This window comes from Hypanus sabinus, chromosome 8 (genome assembly GCF_030144855.1).
Source record: "Hypanus sabinus isolate sHypSab1 chromosome 8, sHypSab1.hap1, whole genome shotgun sequence".
Classification (NCBI taxonomy): domain Eukaryota; kingdom Metazoa; phylum Chordata; class Chondrichthyes; order Myliobatiformes; family Dasyatidae; genus Hypanus; species Hypanus sabinus.
The window spans coordinates 158,642,867-158,670,826 of NC_082713.1; the positions used below are offsets into that span (position 1 = coordinate 158,642,867).

General features: G+C 40.2%; 1 protein-coding gene across 2 annotated transcripts in view; it reads right to left on the minus strand.

The window, feature by feature from the left end:
• Nucleotides 1-3,372: 3,372 nt before the first annotated feature.
• cand1 (cullin-associated and neddylation-dissociated 1) overlaps nucleotides 3,373-27,960 on the minus strand; it is a 38,924-nt gene continuing 14,336 nt past the window's right edge. The window contains exons 4-15 of one of the 2 annotated variants that reach the window (XM_059978357.1): nucleotides 24,645-24,768; nucleotides 19,525-19,781; nucleotides 19,338-19,443; nucleotides 18,951-19,078; nucleotides 12,346-12,638; nucleotides 11,452-11,593; nucleotides 8,042-9,535; nucleotides 6,949-7,044; nucleotides 6,192-6,361; nucleotides 5,935-6,099; nucleotides 5,394-5,501; nucleotides 3,373-4,286 (exon numbers count right to left, since the gene is read on the minus strand). In XM_059978357.1, coding sequence (XP_059834340.1) covers nucleotides 4,062-4,286; nucleotides 5,394-5,501; nucleotides 5,935-6,099; nucleotides 6,192-6,361; nucleotides 6,949-7,044; nucleotides 8,042-9,535; nucleotides 11,452-11,593; nucleotides 12,346-12,638; nucleotides 18,951-19,078; nucleotides 19,338-19,443; nucleotides 19,525-19,781; nucleotides 24,645-24,768 — 3,308 coding nt within the window. In that variant the 3' untranslated portion in view covers nucleotides 3,373-4,061. Of the gene's footprint in view, nucleotides 4,287-5,393; nucleotides 5,502-5,934; nucleotides 6,100-6,191; nucleotides 6,362-6,948; nucleotides 7,045-8,041; nucleotides 9,536-11,451; nucleotides 11,594-12,345; nucleotides 12,639-18,929; nucleotides 19,079-19,337; nucleotides 19,444-19,524; nucleotides 19,782-24,644; nucleotides 24,769-27,960 lie in introns of both variants that reach the window. The other variant, XM_059978355.1, reaches the window with a different exon arrangement.

Here is a 27,960-nt window from a genome sequence, read left to right on the forward strand (position 1 = left end):
AGCAACCACAGACACATTGACAGTTAATGTACCTATACCAGGATCAGCAAAACACCATGAATAATTCATATGCTTGGCCAAACAAAACTCATCTTTTTTGTGGAGATCCACCAGCTGCAGAATGACACTGCATTTCACTCTTATTCCTTAAGGTATACAGTTATTAGTGACACGTTGATATGTATATTATGTATAATCCAGATAAATTGTAACAGATTCATTTAACCAAGATGCAACTCAAATATACATCCTCTAGCATTTCATAAATTCAGTGATCACTTACCAGCCTTCCAAGTTAGAAAGAAAAAGTGGTGTGACAGCAAAAGAGAAATTACTCATGGCTAAGGTACCTAACCACTTTACATCAGTCTTCACCAAGGATCATATTGCTGGAATCTCACCAAAGGAAGTTTTAATTGAGGTTTTGGATGGCTAAAAATGTTTACTTAGGGGTAGTAGTACATAAATTGGATAAAGCACCCAACACAAACAAAATGGATTCTGGGTTGCCATGTGCAGGGAGAAAAGAATTATACAAGCCCCAGTCATAAGCATCAACATCAATAGATTCAGGAATGCTACCAAGAACCAGAATGTTGGAAACATTGCAACACACACAAAATGCTGGTGGAACGCAGCAGGACAGGCAGCATCTATAGGAAGAAGCACGGTCGACGTTTCGGGCCGAAACCTTTTGTCAGGACAGTGCTTCTTCCTATAGATGCTGCCGGGCCTGCTGTGATCCACCAGCATTTTGTGTGTTTTTGAATTTCCAGCATCTGCAGATTTCCTCGTGTTGGAACATTACCCTCTTACAACCAGAGCACATGAAGTTCAATCAATGTGGGAAAGTTCCAAGAAATAATTATCAGAAGTCACATGAAAAATAGTACAAAGTATCTGAAGTGACATGACAATTTGCTTTGTATAAAAATGGGCAGTGATTTAGAGTCTGAAATGTACTGCCAGTGGCAGCTGTAGTCACAAATTAAATTGCTACAAATACTACTTTAATTATATTTGACCAAAGGGACACGCATCTTTAAAGTGTTCTCAGGCCACAGGCAAATCCAGCATTAATTTTCCATCTGTACTTGCCCAAGATGTTAATTACTGTAGCTTCAGGAGGTACCTTATCAAGTATGAGGACATTCTCAAAGTAGTTTTGCTCAGCAATAGAAGAATGGGAAGATTGATGATTGAAGTTCCTAGACCTTCCAAGTGAAAAAAGTCAAAGGTTTAGGAACCAATTAAGAAACCAAGGAGTACAGTATTTTCTATACACAGTATGAGTCAGGACATCCAATGTTTTGATTAGTGAATGAGCATTGCCTCATATATCATTTTTGAAATAATAAATTGAACCCCTTGGCATATGACATGAGGAGAAAGGAGATTTTGATAAGCACTGTTCCAACAATCACTGCATCAGAGCAAAAAGTAGCTTAAAGGGATTTTTCCCCACACAACTGACAACACTGAAGTATATTTGTTCTGATCAAGTCTGTAGATGTGAAGTATCTTGGAATGTACAGATGTGTCAAAGATGGTGAAATTCCAGTTGGATCATGAAATTCAAGTTCCTTTTTTCCCCCTCCATATGTTCTTAATGTGTACAATTATATTAAGAAATGATCCTATGTTGCAACTGGACAGATTTTAAAACAGCCATTCATTCTTTCAAAACATTTATTTAATATTTTGTGAAGAAAACATGCATTGGCCGTGAACTACAACTCAAAAGGTCAATTCTTTCTCTTATTGTTGTAAGCAGATCTGTATTTCCTCGGCTGTTAGCCTTACTTAATGTAGAAGCAGACCAAAAATTTGAACCAAATTAAACACATCAGCAACAAAATGTACACATCCCAACATACTAAATCCATACTCACCAAAAAGAATTGCAAATCTCTGGACAGACAGTTAAAGTGAATAAACCAAAGACATTAATGCATATTTCAGAACCACCAGTAGCATCAATGAATGCTACTAACAAACAAAATTGTGACTTCACAGAATGTTAAATTCTAACATGTACAATTTAGCAGATTATAACAAATCCATTTCCATCTTTGCACCCCTCCCCCCCAAAAACATTACTGATCATCATTAATGCAACAAGTAATATTTAAAATACCTGCTGTACAAAACACAGTAACAATCGGGGGAAGTACAGGTCCTTGTACAAAGAAGCAAACGTGAAATTATAATCTGCAGTTCAGAGATAAATGAATGAACCCATGCACTGCCACTCAAATAGTATAAATTAAATGTAATCCAGTCTTAGAAACTAATCTTGGATCAAAACCTTAGCTGCACAGCAAGTTTATTTGCAATGCTGAATTTAAAAATTGCAAGTTAGAAAAAAGTTGTTCCCTCTCTTCTCATCTAATCCTAAAGGGGAAAATGGTGTTAATATAGATTTGCTACTAATAAACAGTTATCTCTTTAAACAAAACAGATGTTTGGCCATTAATGAAAAAGCCATTGTAGCCACTTGAAGCAAACAAATCTGTTTGACGGCAATACAGAACTCTATTCAAGTTGGCCATTAGCTTACAGAATATGGCTATTTAATTTAAATTTATTTATCAAGGTATTAAAGAGCAAGCCCTACCACTCAATGTTAACACTGCAATGGAAACTAGGAAATCACTGGAAATATGTAATAAATCATTTGTTTGTAGTGGAGTCATCTTCTGAAATGTAGATAAATTATATACACAAGGTGTAACAAATGACAAATGCAACATTCTTAGAATTTGAATACCTAAAGTAGAATTAAGAACAGTATGACTTTCCCTTATGCGTCACAATTTTACTCCCACCCAAATGAACAAGCACGTACCCAATCTAATTTTCTTCCACATCACCTGCACCGTTCAAAAACAGCCTCTCTAAAGTCATCTTTCTTAATTTACACCTGTCTTCATTACCCTTAAATTCCTGTTTAATGTCTTTTAATTTGTCAGAAAACCATGTGGGAGGTTTTCTGACATGAAGTACTTAAATGCAAGTTGTTACCTGAATCAAGTTAAGCTTAGTATTTTTCAATACCTTATCCATTCATTATGGCTCCAGCAATCAACAAAATAAGCATATATATGCCAAGATTCCTAAATAACACGGATTGAATAAAGAAATTCAGTTCAAGTAAAATTGATGACCCCATTATTCAGATGTGCAAGATTGCCTTTGCAAAATTGCTTTAAGGAATGTATAAATTAGTATTTACTCCAATGCTGTGATCAGCCAGACTAAAATGAGACTTCTCAAGTCAATGTCATTGTATTAGAATTGGACCAAATCTAGAACTTCAGTGCAGATTTATTAGACTCAACATGGAAAAAAAACTTCTTGAATGTATAAGAGTAAATTTTAAAAAAGGCTTTACTGGTGCAGAGAATACATTGAGTTCACAATATAGATCCTAAACAAAAATACAAATTCCATGGAATGTTTAGGGAGTATTGAAGCATTCATGGAAATAATTGTGTTATTTCAAGAACAGAAAGTACGAATCTACGATTTAAGAACTGTCATTTTAATATAATAAATTTCCACAATGCAGAGTTCTTTAACTATTGTTTAGCAAGCTGAAACAAACAGTAGACAGATAAACAGACCTTTCATCCTTACAAAATATGTCAAACAATAAGGTGAATGTCATGAAATCTCCTTAATGATCATCTCCCAGGAGTAAAGTTCAACATTTATATTCCAAATTCATTCATTCAGCGCACCAGTATCTTTACTGCATATCTATACACAATCTACTTCTACAACTGTTTTACCTTTTTAAAATACTGCTGAATTGGATGTGGTATGACAATGAAGAATTCTGTGAAATTTACACTTTTTCCCCACTTTTAACTACAAGGACTGTTTGGGTTAAACACTAAAAAAAAGCAACAATAAACGAAAATGTATTTCCATGAAACTAAAAATAAATTCATAAGCTTAAAGCTCAAAGTACAGATTATTTTTTTGCTTGTGTACTGACTGAAAATCCAGTGCATTACAACAATAAAATTAGAGTTTCCTTCTTTGGAAGAGAAGAGTTAGGTAGTGTCCATCGACTCCAAGCTAGTAGAAGATGAGTCCTTCTGAATACTCTCAAAGATAGCTGCCAGTTCAGGGTTGGAGCTTATTTGAGACTGAAACTCACTCATGAGTGGACTTTTCTCTGCTTCTGGAATGGTCAATAATGCTGCAACTGCCCTCATTGCTGAGCGTTTCAGTTCATCTTGCTTCTCAAACTCCTGTTTGACTGAATTGGCTTTTACCTGATAGAGGAAATATCACTAGAGTAAGTATTCTGAACATTCTCCGGAGATTCTGTTTTAACTTTAAATGTTGTTAAGATCAAATTAATACAGATATATCCTCCTTCAGAGACTTCAGTACAAAAATCTATTCTGATACAGCCAGTGCAGAACTGAGAAATGACGACTGAAGAGCTGGGGAATTACCCTAGGTATCCTGATCAATATTTATCCTGCAACATTCTTATCATATTTCTTCTCGTAAAAGCTGGCTATGCATAAATGCACAAGTCATCACAAGGTTGTAAAGGGAATTGCATAATTATATTAATTTTCAAAATTGAGCTGGTTTATAATCCAACATATTGGATGATAAATTTATTTCTGGGTTGTAGAGAAGAATAGTAACAGGAGGGAAAAGAGCAAATAATATATTGACAACATTCCTTTGGTTTAGGATGAAGCATGCCCAATGATATTTGTAAGGAGAGTATCAGTGTACATTTTGCCTCAAAGAATGCTTTCCAAGTTTAATGATCACATGTTCAGTTTTTCAGCCTTGACTGCAAGTTAAAATCTTGTTCATCCAACACACACCAATTTAACTTTTGAAATTAAAGCCTTAAGCTTAAAAAGTAAAATTATAACACTATCACCATCCTCTAATCCAGTCAGAATTTGCAAGAAGTCCTATGAAAAAATAGTATCATTTGTCATACTCCTAGCATAAAATGACTCGACATTAAAGAAAAATAAGAACCAACTTTGGTATGTTTGAATTGTCAATTCAAACCAGATTAGCATGATGTTTTCCAAAATATCTACCTTTTGAATGAATATCAATTTAAAAACCACAATCTGTGGACACTTTCATCCAAGTTAACTAATTACATAATTTCTTTGACATACATTTAAGTCACTGGAGGATTAAGCCCTGGTCAATAGAGATCAAAATGTCTTTAGGCAAAAACACCAATACTCAGATTAAGCACTATTACAGAATGCCAGGACTAAGTAATTCCTTACTTGCCTATGTTAGAAAACCAAGAATACAATTACATTCATGTTCAGCAAAACGTAATCCAATAACCTTTATTACCAAAGTAACTTTTATGCACATCATCCTACCTTTGTTGTACATGTAGCACGTAAAGGTTCCACCAGCCTGTCCAACCTCTGCAGAACCGCACTTGGACAAAGAGTTGACAACCGTACTAACATCAAGAAAGTCAGCATCTGTCAAATAAAAAGTAGGTTTCTACAGAGCTCTACTGTCAATGATTTAATTAACCAGTCTTCAACTTATTGTTTGGTTTTTAAAAAACACAATTAGTACACAAAATTCCTTTTACTTTATTTTACTGTTATTGTGTACCTGAGCCATGAGTTAGACACTGATATTTAGTTATGACAATGAATAGTTATTTTACGTCTTATCTTTAAATGGACCAAATTTTAAACTGTCCTTCACACACCATGAAAGGGAAGCAAAATAAACAGATGGTTACATGATCCTTATGCCCCAATATCTGTGTAAAACTACACATTAGTGAACATTTTCAAAGGCGGAAATAAATATTTAACACTGGTGACATCTGCAAAGTAAAATACCCATCAACTTTTGCTTCAGACAACTTCTAATCATTATAAATGAGATTCAGGTTATTACCTTGATATCATAGTGGTCCTTGAGTCCATCTTCAACATGGTTTAGAAATTCAAAAATGTCTAATCTGTCAAGACAGCTATCTAGAAGTGTGTACATACATTCAAAAGCTGCTTTCCTAATATCTAAACCGTCATCCACAGTGTGCTTGAATGGTCCCATTTCCACCTGTCAAACAACAGACAGAATATGACAAAGCCTGGCTTAAAAGTACAAATTTTATAAAATTATTGCAGTCATTTAAAATTAAATATACAAACCTCTCTTATTAATTCCTTTCTAACTTTTGTTTCATTGTAAAGGTGAGGAAGAATAGTATCCAAGAGATCTCTTATTAATGATGGTTTATTATGTGCAGCTGAATTGAAAGTAACTAAAGCTACTCTTCTAACATTGAGATCTGGATCCTCCAATGTTTTTAGGAAATCACCTGAAAGAGCAATTTAGACAAAAATTAATGCACTATCTACAATTTTTTTGGTCTTTCCAAAAATCACTAGAGTGCTATCATAAATCCAAACTCGAAATAGTCACATACCCAACTCTCCCAAGTAATTTCTGGCATCCATGGTCAGATTACAATTGCAACAGAGACTTCACTTGCACTCTTAAATTAGCCAATAAGTTAATCAACTGAAATCTGCAGGGAGAACCATACCTCACTATTTCCCATCCCACACAATGGCACTAATGCCTCATTCAGCAACATAACTGCAGCCAACGAATATCACTCAATGCAGCAGAATTTTGCAATGAACCCTCATTTATTTTGGATGAAACAGACATGCCTTTACCCACAGGAGAATAGTTTCATGGAATACCACACAATATTTTCCAGTTGATGCTGCACCCATAGATTGTATAGAATGGCTGTACTTTGTCCCAGGGGATGGGTGTTAATGGGAATAATCTTAGCCAGTATGCTGAAGTGAGGCAAATACAGAAGCTTTTAAAATAATTATATAGAGATATTGTAAAAAATTTAAACAACAAAGGGTCTGAAAATGAAATGTTTACCTATGCAGTTCTTCAACAGAGGGTCTATTGGCTGTGGGTGATCAGAAATAGTAAACTTCACAGCAGTAACCACAGAGCTTCGAGCATAAGAAGACCCTATGTGAGAGTAACAGAATCAAAGCACATCATGAACAGAATGATGGATAAAATGTTTGTTAATACTTTACTTAACAGCTGGAGTTTATGTTTGAATCATACTTTATTATACTGTACTACATTAATATTTTTGTACTGAAGTTGATTCCTCTAAAATATTTACTAAAATAAGTACGTGGATTTAACAGAGAGCTACAAAACATGTTACTGACCAACATAAAGATCAGTTAAAGATTTGGGCTTTGAAGGGATGTGAAGGCCAAAATGGCAAAAGGGCACAATGAATGCCTGAGTTTGAGGGTACAGCAACTAAATGCATAGCTCCCAGAAGTGAAACAACTAAGTTAATTATATTCAAGCTGTCAGAATCGAAGGTGGATTTATTGTATAATAGATTTATTGATCAAAATATGGACACTAACAAAGCCAGCATTTATTACCCATCCTTAATTGCTCTTGAAGATGAAAATGGTCCACCTTTTTAAACTACTGCAGTTCAGGTAAGGGCACTTCCACTGCACTGCTCAATTGGAGCTTACAGAATTTAGATCACTGATTTTACATCATTGGATATCTGCCCAAATCAAGACTGTGTACATCATGAAGGGGAATCTACAGGTGCTGGGCTTTCTATATTCCTGATGCGCTGCATGAGATGACTAACAATGCAGCAATATAGTTCAGCCTCAGGGGCTAGAAAATAAGAGTTTGTGGCACAGGCTGAAAAATGACACATCATTCATAAACTAAACTATCATTATTGTATTCAAATGTTACTTCATTCTCATTTCTTGCTATCATCACACACTGTACTTACTCCTATTAACAGCTAAATATATCATACACAAAGATGGAATTTATGATTACCTGCATTTCATAGGATCGATAGTTGGTTACTAGAGTTAAACAAGATTGCAAAATTCTATTCTTTTCATCTACCCTCTATTACTAAGTTACAATCTAAGTCAAAACAGAATTTTCTGAAGAAATAACTCACCCGAATCCAAGTACCCTTTAAGCCGTGGTAATAATGTCTCTGGATCTATCAAAGTAAGCTTCCCCAGACACTCTGCAACAACATTTCGAGTTCCTTCTTCTGCGCATTCACAGTGTTTCAGCAGCAAACTCCAAATGTTTTCCACATAGGGTTTGAGACCTCCAACTGAAGAGGAACTAATAATCTCTTTCAGAGAATGCAGAAGCAGGTACTGCCTTTTGGGTTGACTTGTTATTTCTTGCAGAACAAAAGGTAGGTACTCTGGAAGGTTTCCAACACTAATGCTTCCTAGGGCATAGGATGCTGCAGATTTCACTTCCTCACTTGAGGAAGAGAATGCTTCCAAAATAACAGACTTCAGCTCAGTTTGCCCACTTAAGTCAATATGATGACCAACCTCTCCAAGGGACAATAAAGACAGGAGTCGAATCGAATCGGTGGATCTGGAATTCTTTACATCCTGGATAAATTGTCCAACCACTGCTGGCCCTTCTTTTGGGCAGGCTCGTGTTAGCGCTGCTACACACTTTGCTATCGAATAGTAGGACTGCTTGTGAGTCAACGCGTTGCTCTGTGAATAAACAGGACCAGTCAACATTCGTAGCAACTCCATGTAACCCAGATTTGCAGTTCCAGTTCCAACAAGGGCTTGGAAAAAATATAGCATTGCACTGAGAGCTCCTCCTTGAAGTAGTGGGGACCGAACAAGCCCAATAAGCTCTGTAAGAATTGAACCACTGACTTTTGAAAGAGAAGAAGGATGCACCTTGGCCAAGGTTGTAAGAAAGTTTATGGCCATCTGTGACACATGCATGTCACTTTCACTAATAAGTGGTGGAAGCTCCACTAAGACTGCTTCAATCATAGCAGGTGTCAGGCTGTCATTATAGTTCTTGATTAGGATGTCCAAAGCAGAAAGGGTACTTAGCTTCAATGCCCGCTGGTTCTTTCTCAAGAACGAAGCTAAAATTGGTACACCTTCACTTAGTATTGGTCGCAGGTCAATCTTGAGAGAAGATCCAGCTATTAATGTCAAGGCTTTCACCGTCGTCAGTCTAGTAATTTCATTCTTCAGCCTCTCTAGGAAAATCTGCAGTGTACTAGGTAAATCACTGCCTAAATGGTCACCAAGGTTACATATTATCTGCCCCATACAGGAAATGGCTCTTTCCTTCACCTCTTGATCAATGTCAGCAGCTTTTAGTCGCTTGACAGTACAAGTGAATAAGTCATTAATATACGGAGCAGCATCAAACGTGTAGAGATGATCAACAGGCCTTACTACTTTTACAAGTTGCTGAGTTACAAGAAGAGCTTCTGAAGTGATTTTATAGAAAGGATCACCTACACAAGCCACAACCGGTGGAACTAAGGCATCTACATGAGGGTGGAAGACCTGAGGCGAATGGTTACAAAGGATAACGTACAAACATGAAAGAGCATCAATCTTCAGGTTGGATGAACTAGATTTATCATTTAAGGAAAAGATTATTCCTGCAAGAGAAAAAAAAGCCAACATCAGCTATAATAGTCTAGAATAAACTTAATACAATTTACAAAAATGTATGAAAAATATTAGCATATCTCAAGCAAATATACTAATGCATTTCTTCAGAAGTACATAAGGATCATATTGAGAAATATGCATATTTCATAATATGAAAAAACATTTGCAATTTGCTATTTTTGGATTTAGCAAATTAACTGTCCATTTATTCCTCAATTGTTGACCTTGCACCAACAATCAGCCTTTACCATTGCATTTATCAAAATGTCAAAAACTGTATTCAATGCAAATATAAATATTATTTGCTACTGCCAAAAGCAGAATCAGTTTACAGCAATTTGTAAACCCACTATACTCCTTTGGATAAATCACAAATATAACAATCTGAATTAAATATTTAGAAGAGGAACATTAAATAATATCACTTTTAAACCTTGCTCCATTAACTGCAATATTAAAATGATTTCAAATAGCTCCTTACATCTATATTTTTGTGCTATTTGCTAAAGCATTTCTTTCATTCTTTTTATTAAAGACTTTATCTTCCCTTTATTTGATTTTGTGTTTATTAAATTTCTGCAGATGCAAAATCTCTATTTCCTATGTTGACCTTGTCCTAATTAATGTTCCTTTCCAGGTGAAATTCCCATGGGGTCCCACACTAATAATACAAGTTTTGATTTCCATATAAATTATAAAAAAAATTGACATTTGACTTTCAACCACTTAAGAAAATAATAAGCAAAACTTTAATTATTATAGCCAATGGTCTGATGGGATCTACCAGCATTTAGCATATGGTTATCTACCCTGTTAATGGATTCATCAGGGCATGCGCACTAGTAATGCCTAGCATTATACCAAATTGGCAATGATATGCCAGCCAGACCTTGACATAGAATCGGAATCCATATTCAATTCAATGAGCATCCTTAATTCATCAATGTGGGGAAAGCCGTCATTACACCTTTGTGTTGCAATACATATTTTATTTTTAAAAACTAAATAGTTAATGAGTGGCAGGCTGGGGATACGACTCTACCAAATAAGGTGCAAAGCGTGCCTTTCCTCCACTAGCTTGCACGGCAGTCTTGGTCAAGGTGCAGCAATTGTTTAGCCCCCCCACCCCCGGTTCAGGGTCACATGAAGTCATGGAAGCAGGTGGTGGATGATCATATGAGCAGCTGGTGTATATCACAAGTTCTGGTTATGCAACCCCTGACACCAGTCACTGAAGAGTATTGATAATGGCTGTGGTCACCCGCCTTATAAAGACACTGCCCAGAAGGCGACAATGGCAAACCACTTATGAAGAAATTTTGCCAAGAACAATCATAGTTATAAAAACCATGATCATCCATGTCATGCGACACAGCACATAATGATGAAATATTTAAAACTATTAAAATTGTTCTAAATGATATTATAAATTTTAAATCTTAGGAAGTTTTCAGGGCTTTAACAGACAAGGCTCTGCCCCAGGGTGAGATTTGCTGAAGGCTGTCAATGTACCAAAGGTACCCTGGCTAAGTATTATGTAATCTCCACCAAGATCTTATGACACCATGCTGCCCAACATCCAAAGACAAGTAGTCAGAACATTCAGACCACCAAATCTGACCCAATTAACATCATTCCAGTGGGACATTACCCATTGGGAGAGATGACCAAAAGCTATCAGGCAGATTTAAGAGCAAAATAGTTTTAAAATTTGGAAATCAGCATTCATTTGCAATAGTGTCAACTCACAATGCCAACAACTTGAACTCAAGACTTTTCCATTCTAATTTGTAATGTTAGGGCAAATATATTTAAAGAATCTATTCTAAGTCTTAAGTAAATTTTCAGACTGCAACAATTTATAAAGATCTTAGAAAGTAACTTTACAAAAAGACATTTTCACCTGGAACCAGAACTGGTACATGCTGAGTCAAAGCCCCTGGCAACACATTGACCAACTCAGTCAGCATGTGAAAACAACACTGGCGAGTTTTCACACTCTTCTCTTTCATCTGCTTGTGTAATGCTTTTACAATATTGGGAACCTATAAAAGAAAAGTTAACCAAGATCTGAATTAAGCTCCTTATTGCTACACAAATGAGAAAGAGGGAACATAATAAAAAAAATCATGTAATCAAACATTCAATACCCCAATTCAATTTCCAAGTACAGTCAGCCCTCCGTATCTGTGGGGTTTGGTTCCAGGACATCCCGTGGATACTCAAGTCCCCTGTATAAAATGGCGTTGTATTTGCATATAACCTACACACATCTGCCCGTATACTTTAAATCATCTCTAGATTACTTATAATGCCTAATACAATGTAAATGCTATGTAAATAGTTGTTATACTGTATTGTTTAGGGAACAATGACAAGAAAAAAAGTCTGTACATGTTCAGTACAGGCACAATCATCGTAGCTCTTCTGGGAACGCTGACACAGAGGGTCAACTGTACACAGAGGTTAAATAAATTGTCCCAGGCCTTTTTACATCAGCTAGATAGAAGAAAATTCTTTTCAAGTCACTATCTTTTCATAAGAATGGCATACAATCTATAGGACTTCTCTTAATACCAGTGCCAATACATCATTCAAATGAAGAGAAACACTTTTTGCATGAAGCACATAGCGACTGTATGTAAAGTTTAAAGCAAGACTTAGTCCATCTGATGGCACAGTTGCAATTAATGGAAGGCTCACATTGGATGTTCTGCACCCTCCAATGTGACAAAATATAACAGCCGCAAATCAACGAAGTAGCACCCATTATGATAAGTGCCGTTTTTAAACTTACTTGATTCTGTAGCATAACCAAAGGTGTCTCTTCTTGTTCCATTGCATCTGGGTCAAGGTGCCAGCTCTGAGCAGGTCTGGTCTGCTTTAGCAATGAGAGATAGGCGTGGAAAACATCTGCTTTAACATTCTCCTCACGTTCCTTGAATCTAGCAATCAGTGCTGGAGATACAGTTTTATAAAATTCTGGTAGCATTTCATGACGAGTACTGACCACACCATCTAAGCACTTGGCAGCAGCACGACGCACCTTCCAGCTCATATCATCATCATCACTGTACTCATCATCACTTCCTAGTAAGAGGTGAAGACAAATGCAGAAAAAGTTAATATATAACACCATGAATCCAGACACAGCAGATATTTAGATCAATGAAAACATCATGCAGCAGAGAGAAATTCAACCGGAATTTTCATGGTTGTTTATGTACATCATAATGCAGAACAGGAAGAACATTCATCACTTAGGTGTTATGTTATTAAAGGAATATGCAAAAGTCCACATAAAAGCAACTCCCAAGAATTATTTTTATTAGAATTACTATAAATGTTATAATAAACAGTGCTACTGTAGCAGTGTGCTACGCGTAGCGCTGCAATAAGGACACGGAGTCTGTGAGCTGCAGTTACAAAAGAGGTTTATTCAAACTTCGCGGCCTCGCTTTAAAACCTTCCTGATCCCGCCCACCCCGGGTGGGAATGCTGTAGGGGGTGCGTATTCACAGTCCCGTCCCACACGTAGGCTTTTCCCCTTGCTGGTGAAGCAGGCTTGGCGCCCTCTTTGGGACCTGCCTCAATGCCAGTGCGCGCCGCTTTGTGAGCTGGTTCGAGTGCCCCAGAACCTGCAATACACCCCACAATGTCCACAGTCTGGGTCAGACTCTGTTTGGGAGGTCTGCCCTGCGCCACTGTGCCTGAATCTCGACCGGCTGCGCCAAGACCACATGGGTCAGTCCACTGTGAAAACCTCCTCTTTCCCCACAATGTCCAGCACGAATGTGGACCCGTTGTTTCTGATCACCGTAAATTGTCCCTCGTAGGGCTGCTGTATCGGTACCCGACGTCCGCCCCGTCGTACAAAAACGAACTTACAGTTTTGCAGGTCGGGTTCGGCCCATGCTGTGAAATGGGTATGGGGGCCAGGTTACCGAGCCTCTCGTGTAGTCTGCCCAGGACTGCTGCGGGTTCTTCCTCTTGCCCCCTTGGGGCTGGTATGAACTCTCCTGGGACAACCAGGGGTGCGCCATACACCAACTCGGCCGACAAGGTGTGCATATCCTCTTTGGGCGCCGTGCAGATTCCGAGCAGGACACAGGGAAGCTCGTCCACCCAGTTAGGCCCTTTGAGGTGGGCCATGAGAGACAACTTCAGGTGACAGTGGAAACGCTCCATTAGTCCGTTCAACTGTGGGTGGTAGGCAGTTGTGTGGTGCAGTTGTGTCCCCAAAAGGCTGGCCATAGCTGACCACAGGCTGGAGGTGAACTGGGTGCCTCTGTCAGAGGTAATGTGGGCAGATACACCAAAGCGAGATACCCAGGTGGCAATCAGTGCCCGGATGCAAAATTCGGAGGTGGTGTCGGTGAGCGGGACCGCCTCTGGTCATCTTGTGAACCGGTCCACGATAGTCAGGAGGTGCCGCGCTCCTCGTGACACTGGCAGGGGGCCCACAATATCCACTTGAATGTGGTTGAAACGCCGGCGGGTGGGGTGGAACTGCTGCGGCAGAGCTTTGGTGTGCCGCTGCACCATGGCTGTTTGGCAGTGTATGCATGTTTTGGCTCATTCATTGACCTGCTTGCGGAGTCCGTGCCAAACGAACCTGTTGGCTACCATCCGGACAGTTGTCCTGATGGAGGGGTGCGCTGAGTTATGAATGAAGTCGAAAACGCGCTGCCGCCAGGTTGCTGGAACGACAGGGCGGGGTTCGCCAGTGGTGACATCACAGAGTAGGGTCCTCTCACCTGGGCCTACGGGGAGGTCCTGGAGCTGCAAACCGGAGACTGCAGTCCTGTAACTAGGGATTTCCTCTTCTGCCTGCTGCGCCTCCGCCAGTGCTTCATAGTTTACCCCCTGGGACAGGGCTTGGATGTTAGGGTGGGAGAGAGCATCCGCCACAACGTTGTCCTTTCCCCGAGACATGCCGGACATCAGTCGTGTATTTGGAGATGTAGGACAGATGTTGCTGCTGACGGGATGACCAGGGGTCGGATGCTTTCGTGAACACAAAGGTAAGCAGTTTGTGGTCCGTGAACGTGGTGAAGGGCCTACCTTCTAAGAAGTACCTGAAATGCCGGATTGCCAGGTATAGTGCCAACAGTCCCCGGTCGAAAGCACTGTATTTGAGCTCGGCTGGTCGTAGGTGTTTGCTGAAAAACGCCAGGGGTTGCCAGCGACCCTCGATGAGTTGTTCCAGCACTCCACCAACTGCCGTGTTAGATGCGTCCACTGTGAGGGCGGTAGGGACGTCCATTCTGGGGTGCACTAGCATCGTGGCGTTTGCCAAGGCTTCTTTGGTTTTAATGAAAGCGGCGGCGGACTCCTCATTCCAGATAATGTCCTTGCCCTTACCCGACATCAGGGCGAACAGGGGGCACATGATTCGGGCAACTGAAGGGAGGAAGTTGTGGTAGAAATTCACCATACCCATGAACTCCTGAAGGCCTTTGACTGTGTTGGGTTGGGGGAATTGTCGGACCGCGTCTACCTTGGCGGGCAGAGGGATTGCACAATCTTTAGTAATCCTGTGGCCCAGGAAGTCGATGGTGTCAAGCCCGAATTGGCATTTGGCCGGGTTGATTGTCAGGTCGTATTCACTCAGTCGGGCGTAGAGTTGACAGAGGTGGGACAGATGCTGTTGGCTATGAGGATGTCGTCCAAATAGATGAAAGCGAAGTCCAGGTCGCGTCCCACCGCATCCATTAACAGCTGAAACGTCTGTGCGGCATTCTTTAGGCCGAACGGCATGTGGAGGAACTCGAAAAGGCCGAAAGGGGTGATGAGTGCCGTTTTGGGGACGTCGTCCGGATGCATCGAGACTTGATGGTATCCCCGGACGAGGTCTACCTTGGAGAAGATCCGTGCACCGTGCAGGTTTGCTGCAAAGTCCTGAATGTGCAGCACAGGGTAGCAGTCCGGTGTTGTAGCCTCATTCAGCCTGCGGTAGTTGCCGCATGGTCTCCAGCCCCCTGTTGCTTTGGGCACCGTGTGCAGGGGGGAGGCCTATGGTCTGTCGGACCGCTGTATGATCCCCAATTCCTCCATCCTCTTGAACTCCTCCTTCGCCAGCCGGAGCTTGTCCGGGGGAAGCCTTTGAGCACGGGCGTGGAGGGGTGGTCCTTGTGTCGGGATGTGGAGCTGTACGCCGTGTCTGGGCACGGCTGCCGTGAACTGCTGTGCCAGAACCGATGGGAAATCCGCCAGGACTCTGGTGAAGTCGTTGTCAGACAGCGTGATGGAGTCTAAGTGTGGGGCCAGCAACTGGGCTTCACCCAGGGAGAACGCTTGAAAGGTCTTGGCGTGGACCAGTCTCACCCTGGGCAAGTCGACCAGTAGGCTGTGAGCTCGCAAAAAATCCGCTCCCAGCAGCGGTTGGGCTACGGTAGCCAGTGTGAAATCCCACGTGAACCGGCTGGAGCCGAACTGTAGCCGCACCGTACGGGTGTCGTAGGTCCTTACTGTGCTGCCATTCATGGCCCTCAGGGTGGGACCTGGTTCTCTGCTGTGGGTGTCGTAACTCGTCGGAGGTAAGATGCTGATCTCGGCTCCGGTGTAGACCAAAAAGCGGCGTCCCGACTGCTTGTCCCAGACATACAGGAGGCTATCCCGATGGCCAGCCGCCGTAGCCATCAGCGGCAGCTGGCCCTGGCGTTTCCCAGGAACTTGCAGGGCGGGCTACAGCGGTGGGCTTCTGCGCCCCACTGCTGGTGGTAGAAGCACCATTGTTCATTGGTCTCCTCACCCCTGCCTCTGGGGTTAGCGGGCTCTGCAGCCAGGCCTGGTCTGGTTTGCAGCTGGGAGCGCGGCCTGGTGATCTGTGCGACGGACGCCCCACTCTCCTTCTTGGCTTTCCACAGCACATCCGCCCGGGCCACCACCTTCTGGGGGGTCGCTGAAATCCGCGTCGGACAGCAGCAGACGTATGTCTTCGGGCAGCTGCTCCAGGAATGCCTGCTCAAACATGAGGCAGGGCTTATGACCTCCGGCCAGGGACAGCATCTCATTCATCAAAGCCGAAGGTGGCCTGTCTCCCAAACCGTCCAGGTGCAGTGAGCCGGCAGCTCGCTCACGCCGTGGGAGTCCGAAAGTCCTTATGAACAAGGCTTTGAATGCTGTGATTTCAATTCACCAATTGTAGCGGTGTGCTACACGCAGCACTGCAATATCGACATGGAGTCGGTGAGCTGCAGTTACAAAAGAGGTTTATTCAAACATCGCAGCCTCGCTTTAAAGCCTTCCTGATCTCGCCCTCCCTGGGCAGGAATGCTGTAGGGGGCGCGTATTCAGTCCCGTCCCATGCGCGGGCTTTTCCCCTTGCTGGTGAAGCAGGCTTGACGCCCTCTTTGGGACCTGCCTCAATGCCGGCGCGCACCGCTTTGTGAGCCAGTTCGAGTGCGCTGGGAAGTGGGTCACCACACTAGAACATTAATTTAGTAGCATCTTCCTCAACGTGAAAGCCTTTGATAACTCCAGGCAATCCCAAACCAATTTACAAAATTGTGTTGTACCAAATACAACAGCCATAATAAAAACAGAAAAAGCTGAAAACATTTTTATTAGGACAGCATCTGTAGAAAGAAACATAGCTGATTCCCAAGGTTAAACACACTTCATCTATTTCTCTTTCCACAGATACCACCTGATACAAATGTTTCCACCATTTCCTGTTCTATTTCAGATTTCCAGCACAATAGTTTCGTTTTTTGACTTCCAACCAATGGAGTAATTAATTTGTGCTAACCAAGCTCTTATAAATAGAGCATCAGGTCTTTCTTTATTCATTGATGTTTTAGTAAATTTAAGGGATAAATATTGGCCAAGATACTAGCATAGCCATGCACAAATTCTCATCCACTAGAGGGCAACTCAATATCTCCTTCAGAAGAAGTTGCACCCTCGGTGCTCTCCTGAAATTTTGTGCACAAATTGCTCAATTGGGATTTGGATGCACAACCTTTTGAGAGAGCTACCAAGACAGGACTGACACTTGAACATGAACGGAAAAGAACATTCCTGAAGACTAGGGAGACATATTGACACCTACAAGCCCCAGTAGATTTCCTCCTGCAAGCCTTTTCAATAAGATCACAGCTGATCCCATTTTGTTCTCAACTCCACTTTTATATTCTCTCCCCATATCACCAACTCCCTTGTTAGTTAAAATGACTGTTAATGCCTATTAATAATAAATTGATTCTACATCCACAGAACACAGGAGTTCACAATTCAAAAGATTCATGATCTTCAGAAGAAATTCTTCATCTGAAATGTCACCTCTTTTTCTGAAACTGTCCCGTTACAAATATCCATTCAACACCCAGCAGCGCCAATTCCCCTCCAAAGTATTTAAATACTAACTCTATCCTTCTGAACTCTTACATCTTACATACATAGGCCCAATCTTGCTTCATAAGTCAACTCCATCTGAGGAAAAGTTAACTTCCCTGCACTTACTAGAACACAACTACATCCAAAGGCAGTCTTTCAGGTGCTTTCTCATCAGCACCCTATAAATACTTAGCAAATTTCTGTGTTTCACATATACTAGCATACAATAAGACATGTTATATTAGGAAGGCCTGGAACAGCAAACTTTCCAGAGTATCAGACTCCCATTAATACTCCACACACCTTAATTTATTTAAATAAGTTACACAATGTGTAAAGAATTTTCCATTGAATCCACAGACTTTAAAGGGGACACTAAATAGAACTTGGTAAATTTACTTCTGTAAATTTCAGCTTTTCAGCTTCAGCTCATGAAATCAAAACATCCTGATCCAGCCAGAAACTTACCCACATTCCTGACTCATGGAGTTTCAGAGATGAGCACCAGCTACATACGTGGCCCACAGTTGAGATTCAAGACTCCAGTTGCACACCTACAGACTCTAGACCCAGGCTCACACACCAAATTACCGATCAAGTCAGATGCTGAACTACTGGGATTTTCAAAAAGCTGGCTTTTGGATTATTTGAATTTTTGATTTACTGGGATTCCCATATCCCTTTGCAAAGCAATAACTTGAATCTCATTCACTTAACCCTTCTATATTCCTCTCTAACCTCATCAAAACTTGCTAACCTATTTTTGTGTCATTAACAAAGTTGGCTACCGTACACTTAAGTCTCTACATCCAATCCATCAATATAGTTATCAATAGCTGAGACTCCAGTGCTGATGCTGGTGTTTGCCAGTTCAGACATCAATTACTCTAAATGACCATTTAGAGTATTTGGACATTTTTATCTTACTGGTTAGCTCCCTTAATCCATGCCAATATATTTCCTCACATTTTACTTAATGCCAAATATAACATCTGATTTTAATGTGGAAAGATAGAACATTTGTATCAGTTTTACTTCAACCTTGATCATCATCATCTCCACCTTCGGACTCCATTGCCGCATCATCTTCGTCATCATCGTCATCATAATTGTAATTGGGGTCATAAGTCAAGTACCTCAGGCATATGTTAATAATGGTGGTGACATGAAGAAAAACTTCCTTTGGGCACCTAAGAAACATGATCATTAAAATAATGTTTAATGTTAAAATTAAGTTAGTAATTTCAAGCCTATCCAATATCTAGATCACAAAACCACTTATGGAGAAAGCTGCATCTTACTTTCTATCTGAAGAGCAAATCAAACATAACCTCTACTTACAACAATGAAACATGTTGTATACCATCACCACACCAAGGCAGCAATTTACTTCTTCAGTGTGGTAGTAGCATTTTATTATTAATTCCAAGTTACCAATTAACATCATACCTTCTCACAAATGACTCAAAAGCTTGAATGCAGTATTCTCTCAGCTCATCATCTTCAACACTGCAGAATTTCACAACTAATGGAATGATTTTTTCCAAATATTCTCCTAAAGAGAGCACAAAGTTTCAAACATTCTTGCAAATAATGACTTTCACTAACTACTATAAATTTTGCATATTTGTGTTACCTATTCGGTGTCCTGCCTGTCTGCTAATAGCAGCAATGCACTGAATATAGGTCCTGGTTGTAGACATAGATTCGTTTTTAGCAAGTTCTGTCAACAAATGCTCAATCAGGTCAACAAAGACCAAGTTTCCACAGCTCATAACGAGGTGACCAAGGGCTATAATAGTTCTCTTCCGCACAGCAAGCCGAGGACTGGTAAGCTGGGGAAGAAGGCAGTTCAAAATTGATGGATGGAAATTAACCAGCAGACCTCCTTGCCTAGAAAAGACAGAAGATTCCAGTTACAGTTCAACAAAAAATAGTTACTTTTCGTCAACCCATCTAAAGTGCTCTTTCAATTCAAGAATGCACCAGACATCCCAAGTAACATTACAAAGTGCAAGAAGCAAAACACATTTACATTTTCATGATTTTCATAGTCATGTTTGATTTAAAAATAAATTTTGATATTTCTCATCCATTTTCATAATGGAACTACAAGACATATTTGCTTCAAATCAAGTCAGGGTTTCTATTCTGTACATTAGAGAAAATATGGGACCAATTAAATTAGACAAATTCAACTGATTAATAAACAGTACATTGACTACATGTTATTCAATAGTTGCCACTTCTGTTCTTTTATTTTTAATACTGTTGGAAAACAGTTGGAAAATGATTGGATATTTTTGAGCTGGAGTATCTTTCAGTTCAGCTTACTTGAAGTAAAAGAAGTTCCACTATACTTTCACTTAAGATTTCACATTTATCAGTCTATAAAAAATTTAATGAAGGGCATTTTAATTTACTACATATTAACTTTTTCTATTCAGTGTACTGAGATTTTAAGTTTTTATTGTACCTTATCATACATGGCCTGACAATAGTTCAAGTATTTTTTGGAATGATCTAACAAAGCAAGGTTTAAACCTCTATGCTGAAGTTAAAGGATATTTGAAGGTTTTAAAAAAACTAGAGTTGGAATTCTGAAACAAAAAAAAACAGAAAACATGGTAAACATCAATGGAAGCTGAAACAGATCAATGACCAAACTGGAACCCAGTTCAGACAAACTGTTTTCTTCAGAAAACATGAAAACTGTTACTCTTCACAGATGTTGCCTGATATTTGCTTGTTTCTAGTATTTTCTGTTGCTGTTAAGGATTATATGTTGATCCTACAGTACATGACAAGTATAAAATTTGTAGACAAAATTGTACCAAACTTTCTGTTTAATTAAAAATGATGGTGAAAGTCAGAAACATACTCCCTTCATCAGCAGGATTTTAGCTACTCTGGTGTCAATTTTTAAATTAAATCACATTGCTCCCTTCTGCTGTATCTGGTCTTTGTTGTAATACCGACTCAATGGGCTAAACAGTGCTGGTTACAGCCAGTGATTCCAGAAAGAATTGCCAGCATTCAGCTGTACTTAGTCTCATTCTTCAGCTGACCCAGTTTCAAATTTGTGAGTTACAGAGAAACAGATATTACCCAACTAACCGTCCATATGGTATTCAATAGTATAGTACAAACTTGCAAGAGTCGAAAGTGTTACAGAAGAATCTGTCCAACAGGACAGCAGAATCAGAGACCATTTAGGTCAATAGGAAACACCAGCTTGGATAATGATGAAACAATATTTTTTTGCTACTGAATAGGAAGGACAAGGGTGGCAAGGTGAGAACCTGAGATGTCCAAAGGTGAGGAAATTTAATCAAGACAAAGGTAAAGTATGTAAAGCTTAGGAACAGAATCAAACCAAACCTGCGAGGATTATATAAACAGCAGAAAAGAATGCAAGAGGGAATTAGGAGATCAGGAGGGGACATGAAAAATCCTTGGCAAGTGGAATTAAAGAGAATTCCAAGGCATTCTATACATACATCAACAGCATGAAGATAACTAGAGAGAGAGTAGGATCACTCACAGATAAAGGGAGAACATTTGCTTGGATGCAGGGGATGTGGGTGAGATCTTTAATGACTACTCTACGTCAGTATTTACTGAGGAGGACGACATGGCAGATAGGGAGTTCAGTGTTGAGTGCATTGATACGTTAAGTTACTTTGAGTTAAAGGAGGACGTAGTGTTAGATCTCTCAAAGAGAACTAAGGTGGCTAAGTCCCCAGGGTCTGATGGTACACATTCGAAGTTATCAAAGAAGAGGAGACTGCTAGAGCCTTGGCCAATATCTTTGTGACCTCTTCAGCCACTTGCAAGGTCCCAGAGGACTGGCGAGTAGCTAATGTTGTTCCATTATTCAAGAAGAGAACTAGGGATAATCCTGGAAGCTATAGGTCAGTGAGTCCCATGCCAGTGGTAGGAGGTTACTGGAGAGAATTCTTAGGGATAGGATTTATGAGCATTTGGAAAAACATGGCTTAGTGAGAGCTTGTGCAGGGCAAGTCATGTCTTACTAAAATTGAGTTTTTTGACACAGCGATGAGGTTCATTGATGAAGGTAAAGTTGTGTATGTTGTTTACATGGATTTTAATAAGCCATTTGACAAGGTCCCTCATGGAAGGCTTATCTAGAAGAATAAGATGCATAGGATCCATGATGAATTGGCCATTTGGATTCAAAACTGGCTTGCCCATAGAAGACGCAGATGATGATAGTAGTCAAAGAGAGTTATTCTAGCTGGAAGTCTGTGATTAGTAGTGCTCTGCAGGGATCTGTACTGGCACCTTTGCAGTTTGTCATGTATGTAAATGACCTGGATGAAAATGTAGATATTAAGTTTACAGGTGATAGACAATAGACAATAGGTGCAGAAGTAGACCATTCGGCCCCTCGAGTCTGCACCGCCATTCTGAGATCATAGCTGATCATTCACTATCAATACCCAGTCCCTGCCTTGTCCCCATATCCCTTGATTCCCCTATCCATCAGATATCTATCCAGCTCCATCTTGAAAGCATCCAGAGAATTGGCCTCCACCGTCTTCCGAGGCAGTGCATTCCACACCTCCACAACTCTCTCGGAGAAGAAGCTCTTCCTCAACTCTGTTTTAAATAACTGACCTCTTATTCTCAATCCATGCCCTCTGGTACTGGACTCTCCCAACATCTGGAACATATTTCCTGCCTCAATCCTATCAAATCCCTTAATTATCTTAAACATTTCAATCAGATCCCCTCTCAATCTCAATTCCAGCGTGTACAAGCCCAATCTCTCCAATCTCTCTGCGTAAGACAGCCCTGCCATCCCAGGAATCAACCTAGTGAATCTACGCTGCACTTCCTCAATTGCCAGAATGTCCTTCCTTAAACCTGGAGACCAAAACTGTACACAATATTCCAGGTGTGGTCTCACCAGTGTCCTGTACAAATGCAAAAGAACATCTTTGCTCTTGTATTCAATTCCCCTTGTAACAAAGGCCAACATTCCATTTGCCCTCTTCACTGCCTGTTGCACTTGCTCATTCACCTTCATTGACTGGTGAACTAGGACTCCTAGGTCTCTTTGCATTTCTCCCTTACCTAAATCGACACCGTTCAGATAATACTCTGCCCTCTTGTTCCAGCTTCCAAAGTGGATAACTTCACATTTATTCACATTGAATGACATCTGCCAAGTATCTGCCCACTCACTCAGCCTATCCAAGTTTCCCTGTATTCTCCTAACGTCCTCTTCGCATGTCACACTGCCACCCAGTTTAGTATCGTCAGCAAACTTGCTGATATAGTTTTCAAAATTGGTGTAATGGATAGCGTAGAAGACTGGGAAAAAAAATCACCAGGATATAGATCGGTTTCAGATACGGACAGAGAAATGGCAGGTGGAGTTTAATCTAGCCCAATGTGAAGTGTTGCACCTTCATAGGACAAATGCAAAGATACAGTGCACTGTTACAGGCAAGATCCTTAAGTTTTGTTGAGCAGAGAGATATTGGGGTACAAGTTCATAGCTCCCTATAAGTGGCTACACAGGTTGATAGGGCGGTTGAGAAGACACATGGCATGTTTACTTTTATTAGTTGAGACACTAATTTCAGAAGCCAGGTTGCAGCTTTATAAAACTTAAATCAGGCCACATCTGGAGTTTTGCGTACAGTTCTGATCACCCCATTATTGGAAAGATGTCACTGCTTCGGTCAGGGTGAAGAGGAGGTTTATCAGGATGCTGCCTAGATTAGAATGCATGTGCTACATGAGAGGCTGAATAAACTTGGGTTGCTTTCTCTTGAGTGGCTGAGGGGAGATCTGATAGAGGTTTATGAGATTATGAGAAGCATAATGTAGATGGATTAAACAGGCAATATATCTTTCTTTTTCAAAGGTTGTAATGTCTAATACAAGAAGGCATGCATTGAAGTTGAGAGTGGGTAATTTCAAAGGAGATGTGAGTGGTGGGTGCTAGAATGTGCAGCCTGGGGTGGTGGTGATAGACAGAAACATTACAGATGTTGAAGACAGACACATTATTGTGAGGAAAATGTAAGCATATGGATATAGTTTAGGCACAAGAGGTTAGTTTAGTTAGCCCTTTGATTACTGATTGGTTTAGTACAACACTGTGGGTTGAAGGGCCTGTTCCTGTGCTGTACTCTTCTCTGTTCAAAGTGTCTTTGAAGTGCCAGGTATTAAAAAAATCGCAATCACATTTCACAGGCTTTGATATGAGAGGAATATCTATCATCTATTTTGCCTTGGATGAAATGCTGCAATGGTGTTGCAGGAAGAGTGCTTCACAATTACACTGCCCAATACGTACTCACTGCTGAGGTCTCCCTCATCTCATAACCCAACATGCAAGTGTGGAAGGGCAGCAGTTCTGGCGCTTTGTGTCAAGCCAGTTAATTGTGGATGATGATTCTAGGAAGAAACCCAAGTTCAGAATTATCTATGCTATTTAAATTTGCTAATCTATACTTCAAAATGGCTACCCTCTTGCAGTACCTATTAATCATTAGCCTTTACAGCAGGTTCCCTTAGAGTATTGTTACAGTAAATTTCCAAAGCAAAATCCATTTTATTTTCTACCCTCAAGTAACTGCACATTCTTAAAAATGACTCCCTTGAGCAGTTTTTGAACACAAGTGGTGTTATCAAAAGAAATGACTACAGTTTATTTCTTTATTATTACAGAGCTTTACAAAGTATGGATTTTTAACTGACATTCAAAGACAAAATTACCTGCTTAGCATATCTGCCATGATATCCAGAGCTTCCAACTGAACAGAGACATCTTCCTGTTTGGCAATAGCATTAGTGAGACGTCCTGTGATCTTTTTACAAACATTAGCTGCCAAAGCAGATCCTGGAAAATAAATACATATTCCCAAACAGTTCCCACATAAATAACGTGAATAAACTTTAGTGTTGCCTGTGTTCTATGTAACATAGGAATTTGTGTCAGTCATATGATACCACCACTTAGAATACATTTTCTAAAATCACATTTGAAATCTGATTTTCAGCCAGCAACAAACCTAACATTACTGCCCTCCTTATCCATGGGTTCCGCATGCACGGATTCAACCAACCATGGATCGGGAAAACCCAGAAGTTGAGCATTGTTCACCTCGCATCTCGTTCATTCGCTACTTGTGTGATGAATGAGAGGAAGGAGTTTAAAGCTAGTAAGGGACGGCTGGGGAGCTATGTAAAGCACTACAGCCTCAAGAACTTAAAAGATCATGGGAGAATTGGGATCGGCTGATGCCAAGGTGGCATCAGCGTTCCCAGAAGAGCTACGATGGGAACCAATCCTTCGCTGTTAAGGAGGGCCGACTGTAGTTACTACGTCAAAGGCATAAGCAGATAACGAAGTTCTTTGGTCAAATGTGAAATTCTTTAAATAAAAATAACAGGGCAGCATAGCACAACATTTTACGGTACCAGCGAGCCAGGTTCAATTCCTGCTGCTGCCTGAAAGGAATTTGTACATTCGCTCCGTGACCTCGCGGGTTTCCTCCTGGTGCTATGGCTTCCTCTCGCAGTCCAAAGATGTACCAGTTGGTAGGTTAATTGGTCATTGTAAATTGTCCTGTGAATCGGCTAGGATTAAATTGGGGGATTGCTGGGCGCTTGAAGGGACAGAAGGGCTTATTCCGCACTGTACCTCAGTAAATAAGTAAAAGCATCATTAGAAAAAGCAAAGAGCAAAATGCATAAAGAATAAAAAAGGGTTTTGAAAAAATGGACCTCGTTTGAAATGTTTAGGACAACTTAAAATAATTTCTTACAATAAGAGTAACTTTGTCACATGTATATTGAAACATAGTGAAATGTGTCATTTGCAGCAACGACCAACATAATCCGAGAATGTCTTAAGTGTTGCCACGCTTCCAGCGTCAACATAAGTTGCCCACAACTTACTAATCTGTATGTCTTTGGAACATAGGAGGAAACTGGAGCACTTGAAGCATACGGTGACAGAGAGAACATACAAACTCCTTACTGATAGCAGGAACTAAACTCCTGAATGCAATGAGTTTGTATGTTATGGTGCATGACATAGAATTATTTATCACTGGACTTAACTTTCCAATAACACCTCTCACTAACAACTGACCCACTTCTAAACTATTTATCTGCATTATTCATGTAATAATTGTCAATATTATGAGGTCTGTTGCAGGAACACATTTATCTTCCCTCATATTCATCAGTACTTTCGCTTAAGTAAAATTTAACAATCAGATTGAAGGGTTGATTCAAAATAATGGAGCAAAGTATTTAAATTTGTACTGGGGATCTTTTGAAGTAGATTAGGAATCATGCTTTCATTCAAACAGAAGTGCAAAGGGAACTTGGTTCCCTTTTAAAGGCTGTGAATGGTGGATCAACTATTAGGATAGTATACAAGTTAGATGCAACACAAGATAATGACAGAATAGCTTAAAAGAATGGAATAATAAAGCTCATATCTTAAAAAAAATTATTTATGTTCTTCTGACAATAACTTTATGAGAATTATTATGAGATCAATCAGATAAAGATGTATTGCTTAGATGTATAAATTTCCCCTAGATCAAAGGAGGTATTAAAACCAGCCAAGCCAGATAAATAGGGAGAATTTACTCAGTAGCATTTCTACTGTCAGTAATTCATCAATACAAGGTTCCGGGAACCTAAAAACATTCTCCCAGAAAAACATGAAGCAAACAATTGAACTTCCAGCACACAGGAGCTCAAGATCAGAGGTGGGCTACTTGCCAAGACAGTTTTGTCTTTCAATGACAAAATAACTGATCTGTTACTTAAGTAGCTTTGCCTAATATCCCTTAAAAGCTTAAGCTAATAAAAATCCATCACTCAAAATAACACTAACTTAGTATCCATTATCATTTGAGGAACAGCAGCAAATGGTTTCCAAGCTTTGCTCATCAAAATGTTTACTCACTTTACTCTTCTAAAGCCCAGCCATATTTCATTGTTGCAAGAAGAAATTTGCAATTACCTGGCTTTCTGCATTAATTACTCATAAAATATGGTCTGATCTTCATCCAAGTCACAATAACAGACAAACACAATCTGTTAAAACTAAGACAACAAACAATTGTACGCCTCATCGATACGGAGTACATCATTTAAATAATCAGTCTAGGTTCAAAAAAGTATGTGAATCTCTGAGGTAATGCCTTCTACAAAAGCTATTTGGATTCAATGAGATAAGATTGGAGGTGTGGGTTGCAGAGGTGCCCTGCCCTATAAAGAAAGAAAGTCAAGTTACTGACAGAGCCCGCTCTTCTTAAGAAAGATCTGTTTATGTGCATTATGCCTCAATCAAAACAACTTTCAGAGGACCTTAGAAGAATTGTAGAGACACATGAAGCTGGGGAAGGCTACAACAGTATTTCAGTGTTCATCAGTCCACAGAAACAGAAATTGTCTATAAATGGAGGAAATTCAGCACTGTTTCTACTCTCCCGTGGAGTGGGAGTCCTGCAAAGATTAGACCAAGAGCACAATGTGCTGAAGGAAGTGATGAAGAAGTAACCAAGGATAACACAAGACCTGCAGAAATCTGTAGAACTTGCTAAAGTCTCTGTCATTGTTTCCACTACAAGAAAAACAAGAATGGTGTTCACGGAAGGACACCATGGAAAAAACCACTGCTCTCCAAAAACAAACATTGCTACACATCTCAAGTTTGCAAAAGACCTCCTGGATGCTCCACAACACTTCTAGAACAATGTTCTATGCCCAGGTGAGACAGAAGTTGAACTTTTTGACAGAAATGCACACCACTATATCTGGCGGAAAAAAGGCACCACACACAAACACTAAATCCTCATCCCAACAGTGAAGCATGATGGAAAGAGCATCAAGGTTCGGAGCTGCTTTCCTGCCTCAGAGCTTGGACAGCTTGAAATCATTGAGGGAACAATGAATTCCAAGACATTTTACAGGAGAATGTCAGGGTAGCAATCATGAAGCTCAATGGAAGTTGGATGATGCAACAAGACAATGATTTGAAACAAGAATAAATTAACAACAGAATGGT